The sequence below is a fragment of the Cucurbita pepo genome, chromosome 15 (genome assembly GCF_057944985.1).
Source record: "Cucurbita pepo subsp. pepo isolate OVF chromosome 15, ASM5794498v1, whole genome shotgun sequence".
NCBI lineage: Eukaryota > Viridiplantae > Streptophyta > Magnoliopsida > Cucurbitales > Cucurbitaceae > Cucurbita > Cucurbita pepo.
The window spans coordinates 3,800,395-3,806,635 of record NC_141812.1 but is presented as its reverse complement, the minus strand read 5'-3'; the positions used below and the strand labels follow the sequence as shown (position 1 = coordinate 3,806,635).

The 6,241-nt window shown below is 34.0% G+C and overlaps 1 protein-coding gene across 1 annotated transcript; it reads right to left on the bottom strand.

Annotated features, from left to right (window-relative positions):
* Window positions 1–426: 426 nt before the first annotated feature.
* Window positions 427–4,095, bottom strand: LOC111811155 (transmembrane emp24 domain-containing protein p24delta3). Its single transcript, XM_023697904.2, has 4 exons — window positions 3,688–4,095; window positions 2,329–2,541; window positions 827–903; window positions 427–705 (listed from the first exon to the last, which is right to left on the bottom strand). Exons 1-4 carry the CDS (start codon window positions 3,898–3,900, stop codon window positions 561–563), a joined length of 648 nt encoding a protein of 215 aa, XP_023553672.2. The 5' UTR covers window positions 3,901–4,095; the 3' UTR covers window positions 427–560.
* Window positions 4,096–6,241: the final 2,146 nt, after the last annotated feature.

The following is a 6,241-nucleotide window of genomic DNA, read 5'->3' as shown; positions in this document are numbered from 1 at the left end:
GTATGTATATGAACTTCTGAAGTAAGTCTAACATGTCTAATGCTCAAATGCAATTCGTTTGTCATCATAACGTAATTATTTATATGAAAATGTTGGGTTATACCTACTTATTTATACAACATACATGGTAAAGCTATATTATAGAAAATGGTGGTAAACAACGACTATTTATAGTAAAAATACAGTAGATAGTTATATTTATAAGATGATCATATCTTATAAATGTATATATAGATAGTAAACTAAATCATATATATACTCTTAGCTAGTCTTATTCTATTTTGTTGCAGATACCAGAAGTCATCCATAAATCTCTAACCAATATTTTTCCATCTCTCCCGGGTTCTTTGTGTTCATCCTCCTGTTCTGTGTATTCATCTAAAATGAGTGTGCATTAATGGTGCGATCGTAACGAAAAAAAATCCATGATAAAACATTCCTGTGATAAATTTTATTGGAAAGGTTCATAGTTTACAAGCTAGTATCATGCCTTTTTTTTTTTTTTTTATACTCCTTGGTGTAAGAAAAAAAAAGTCACAAAGGTAGAGAAGAACACTATTTTAGATGAGCTTCTTTTTGTGGAAGAAGCGCTTCAAGTACCAGAGTTGAAGTGCGGAAGCCAAAATACATACACCTAAGGACATTATGCTAAACCACGCCACTCTTCCATTTGTCTTTTCACTTACTATCCTCATATCTGCTTCCCTGTAGTTCATATATATATATAGATATATATATATACACATTCCCAAATTATTACTTGACTCATTCATCCACAAAATATTTTGTATAGAACTTGAAGAGTTTTGGCACATAGATAGATTACCTGCGCTTCAGATACAAAAGATTCCCATGAATGGCCTCTACCAACCCTTCAAGTTTCCGGAGCTCCAGCTCAACACCCTGAAAGTTAGCAATTTGGAAATAACTTCAAGGTTAATTCTAGCATGCTCTCTCTTAGACTTCAGTCTCTATTTTTCATGGTGTTCAACCACGGGTCTCCATCTAATTCTCAGCTTATTCAATGCTTACATATAGTAAAACTATATTTAACTGTATTTTTTCATAAGTTACGGATAGTAAAGTAAAACTATATTTTTTCATAAGTTATGGAGAGTAAAACTATATTTAGATAGTAAAACTATATTTTTTCACCGGGTTCAACCATTCAAATGGCTACAGAGAGTAAAACTATATATCCAAAATGGTAAACAACTATTTATAATACAAATTTGGGAGAAATACATAGGTAGATATTTATGTGATTATATCGGTTAAAGCTATATATAATAAACTAAAACTATTATATATATTGAAGTGCACTAAAACTATATATATTGAAGTGCTTTGTTAAAACTATATATAGGAAACGGAAACCATATATATACCCCTAGTCAATTCTCCTTTGAAGATGTAGGATCTACATTCTCTTTAATATGTTGTATATACCTAAAGTCATCAATATAAACTTTTAGCTAATATTCCTCTTTGCATTTTCTCTCTCCTATTCTTTGTGTTCGTCTAGATCGAATGTGTGCATTGTTGTGTGATCCTAACATTTACCCCAACTCTTTCCCTCCATTCTCTCATTATTGTATTTCGCTTCTAATTTCTATCTTTCTCGTTCATGCTCACAAGAGAGCCCTAAACTCCCTCTTTGTTTAATACCAAGCAACCAAAACGGGTATACTAAAATTAGACAAGTCAAAAGATGACTACAGAAAATGAGAATGTGAGGAGGGAAAAAACTTAATCAAGGAGGTACCAAGCAATTCATTGATGAATGAAATTATATATATACCCATATATAATAAGAAGGAAGAGTAAGGCCTCAACCAAAGATTTGCTAGCTTTAATTCATACGTTTGATGTTTTCTACAGTCATTGAACTCATTCTACATGATTCAACAAATGGTCAACAAAGAATTTTTGTTATTTTCCCATTTTAAGAGCCCTTAGCCTATCAATTTCAATAAAATACCATAGCTGAGCTGCATAAAGAGCAGGTTCACTGTCTTAATCTCCGCATTCGACTAGCATAATTTTGAAGCACAAGTGTCCCAAGAAAGTTAAAAGTTTTCCTTTCGTCTTTGGCTTTTAGGAGCCACAATACTGATGATAGGTTTCGAATAAAGTTTAGATGGTAGATAGATATGTAAAAATCTTGGCATTTTAAGAAGAAACAAGAGGATTAAGAAGAAAACAAAGCTCAAATTTCTTCTACTTTTTCGTTTTTTTTCTTATTTTCGACGAGGATTAGGAACAAGAGGAAACTCAATGTGAAACATATCTTGGAAGTGTATGAATCAGCTTAAGAAGAAAACACACCTCAATTTTTTCCTTTTTTGCAACTGACTCCCAATCCTTAGCTGAAATTCCAGTTCTCCATTCGAGATTTAAGCTAGCATCACCACCACCCTGATTATGGCCATCAATCCAAAAGCATGCCAGATGGTTGCCAGACTCCGCTGTGGTGAATGCAAATTGCCCACTGGTTTGATTCTCCTTATGGTGGAGGTTGTTACCGTATGGTGATGTTACCTGAGGGAAAACAAAGTACAGATTGAATAATAAGACAAAGATACAAAGACATAGATCAAGACATCGGCAAGTTTTTGGATATTCTCTTCACATTCGCTTATGATAAATAGAGTTGGCAACTAATGAAGAAAAAAAATCTGGAGGTTCTTATAATTTGAAGAGACCAAAAAAACAAATTGCATAGAAATCGACTTTAAAACCAAACTCTACAACAGCCCAAGGGATTAAGGTAAAAGCCCCCTGAATGAAATCAAATATATCACATGTAACAGCCCCCAAGAGATATCAAAGCCAAACACCGAGTGGTATGCCAACGAGGACGTTGGACCCATGGGGGTGGATTGTGAGATCCCACGTCGGTTGGTGAGGAGAACAAAACATATCTTATAAGGGTGTGAAAACTTCTCCCTAGTGGAAGCATTTTAAGACGCTGGTCCCTAAGGGGTGGATTGTGAGATATCACATGGGTTGGAGGAGAGGGGAACGAAACATTCCTTATAAGGGTGGAGAAACCTCTCCCTAGTGGACGCGTTTTAAGACTGCCCCTAAGGGGGGTGGATTGTGAGATCCCATCGGTTGGAGAGGGGAACGAAACATTCCTTATAAGGGTGTGGAAACCTCTCCCTAGTGGACGCGTTTTAAGACTGCCCCTAAGGGGGGTGGATTGTGAGATCCCTTCGGTTGGAGAGGGGAACGAAACATTCCTTATAAGGGTGTAGAAACTTCTCCCTAGTGAAGGCATTTTAAAACCTTGAGGAGAAGTCCGGAAGAAAAAACACAAAGAGAGCAATATCCACTAGCGATGGGCTTGGGCAAGAGAACCCAACAGGTACTAATGAGCCTACCACCGTTCATATAATTCCAGTGTCCTTCACCAATAACCAATCTATCTACTAACAATTATATATGGATGTGGAACACAATAACATTCATTCTCCGTCATATTCGAGGATAATACAAAACTAAAACCTACATGAAAAATGTCCTCACAGAATAATGAATCAGAATTCAATCCGTTAAAGATAATGAATCAGAACTACCGGTAAAAACATTTCATAGGATTCTATATTCAATCAGCCCGAAAACCACCAGGAAGAAAATAAAAAACCCTAGAAAAACCCTAGCGTTGACCGATCGAGGGCTCACCTTGACGGAAATGGTGGGCGTATGGGTGTAATTCTCAGAGATGACAACATAATCAGCCATAACAACGACGTTGCTCTGGATTTCCTCAGAGACGCACTTGGTTCCGGTAGAAGGAATGTTAAGCCAAATAGCATGAGTAGGGCGCACAAGATCCGTGGCCAGGAAGATCAAAATCAACAGCAAACACGGGAGAATCATCTTCCAGGGTTGCATTGCTGTGTTCTCCGATTCTGAGTGCTAAAAAACGAGATGAGACGCCCTCTCTCTCCCCGTTGAATAGTAGAAAACTAGAGAGAGAAGAGAAACGTTGAAATGAAAGAAGAGTAAAAGGGGTTTGGATGTAAATGGCAGGCTCGGCGTTGGAGCTTTAATGGGTTTGGATGCGGTTGGCATTGGTTTTTTTAGAGCTTCCGCGCTGTTTGGATTTGGTTTTTTTCAATTCTTTTCTACGCCATGTTTTCGCTACAGGATCTATGAAATGGGAACGCTGTTCGGCTAATAATAAATAAAAAAATAAAATAAAATAACTAACATTATCAATATTTAAATTATTTAACTTAATAATTAATTTCTATTCATTATTTTTACTAAATAAATAAATATATATATATATATATTTTTTTTTTTGTTCCTAAATCTTGTTAGCATCGTAATTAATTTTTTAATTTTTTATTAATAAATATGATTATTTTATTTACAATTTAACCTTAAATCCAAGATTATTAATGTAATTTTCAACGATATATGATTGACATAAGAATCATGTTCAAATAATAATCTAAACGGATAAAATTAGGTGTATTACAAAATATTTTATTTTTCTGTATAAATCCATTAATTGAGAAGATTAATATTTTATAGGATGATTATATGTGACTCGATCGTAATCTTGAGTGAGTTATGAACTTCTACCTTGTGGGAACTTGGCTTTTAATTTGCATGAGTAAGAATGACTTTTGTGATCGATTCAATATGAATACTATTTTGCGGACTTGACCAAATAGAAAACCAGAAATATAATTTCACAAAATAGAATTTACTCATTTCTACATAGTAAGTAAATGAGTAATTCTTGGAACCATGGAACCACTTCTCATTGGCTGAGAGGGACGTGAATTATTGACGGATAAGAAATAATTATTTATTAAACAATTATTGATACTTAAAGGTGCACAATAATTATATTATGCTAGTTCAGAATAATATTAAAAGAATTAATTTAATGGAAAGAAAATTTTGAAGAGTTTAAATTAATATTTAATATATTATATATATTAAACCTAAAATAGAAAAATATATTTATTGTATTTGATACATTAAATATTAAAATAATAAATGCATATGAGATACATTTAATTAAAAAATATATTTGAAATTTGATTGAGATTCACACACGTGTATTTGAGTCGTAGCATTGAAGATTTTATGTCGAAGATTCAACTATTGGAGGAATTGGAACAAATAGATTAAAAACCCGCCGAACGTTCTTCATATTTCTTCCAAATAAATTTGTTTAACCTTCTCGTTTTATTTAATTCTAAACAAAATTAAAATTATTCCAAATCTTGTACTATGTGAATAAAATGTTCATTCCCGACATTCAAGAACACTTGTCATTGGATCTTAAAATATATATTAATTAAATATATTTGGGAGAAGTTTCGAGTCCTTAGAATTGAGAACTAGAGGAGCACGCTCCAGTCCTAGAACTAAAACCCTTGTCATTGGATCTTAAATATGCTTATTCACGTGAACATGACACTTCCAATAATCAAATAATCCTCCTTAACCCATTGAACAGAAACAGAACTCTTGAGAACACCGATTAATATCAAAAAGCAATTAGATGGACAATTGTTGATTTTCATATTATCAGTCCCGTCTTATGCATGCATGCACAAAATACTATTGGAAGAAGGAAACTTCAAGATGGTGGAACAACATAGGATAGGTTGAGGATTTCTAAAAATTTACTAGACCTGTTTGTAGATTTTTGAGTTGAGACAGAAGTTTGAATCCCGTGAAAGAGACAGAAGTTTGAATTCCGTGAAATTATTTGAGGAGTTTGAGAAATTGAAATTGGCCCAGTTACAACCCCGATTATGTTACTACTAGATTGGAGAGCTCCTTTTGAACGGATGTCGAAAGCTAGTGATCGGACTACATGAACATTGAGGTACACTTAAACGCCAGTTTAAATAAGATGTATAGAGACTAAAAAGTAATTGGAAAGAAAAAAAATTCAAATATGCTACAATGAGCTATCGGCACAAAATAAATGATATCTTGAAATCCAACGGTTGGATCGTCTTCAAATCTTGATATGATCTAGAGAAAGTACACCTCATCACATCCACAACCGTAATTTAAATTGGAAGTGGGCGAGCCTCTCATCCAAGAAGATTTTTCGAGCAAAAAATAAAGAAAAATGAACTTTAAATTCATGACCATTCCGGAGGTTTTAATGTCCGTTAAAGCTCCTTCTATAAATTATGAGTTTTATGCTTTCATTTGGAGCAAGAACCGAGCATTGACGTGCCCTCAAACTTGAGTT

Bases quoted from the DNA above. Each gene is read 5' to 3' on its own strand.
- LOC111811155 (XM_023697904.2), bottom strand. From the start codon at position 3,900: ATGCAACCCTGGAAGATGATTCTCCCGTGTTTGCTGTTGATTTTGATC. The intron at 2,542-3,687 runs GTGAGCCCTCGA...GTTTTCCCTCAG, and splicing joins CGCCCACCATTTCCGTCAAG to GTAACATCACCATACGGTAA. The intron at 904-2,328 runs GTGTGTTTTCTT...GCTAACTTTCAG, and splicing joins CAAAAAAGGAAAAAATTGAG to GGTGTTGAGCTGGAGCTCCG.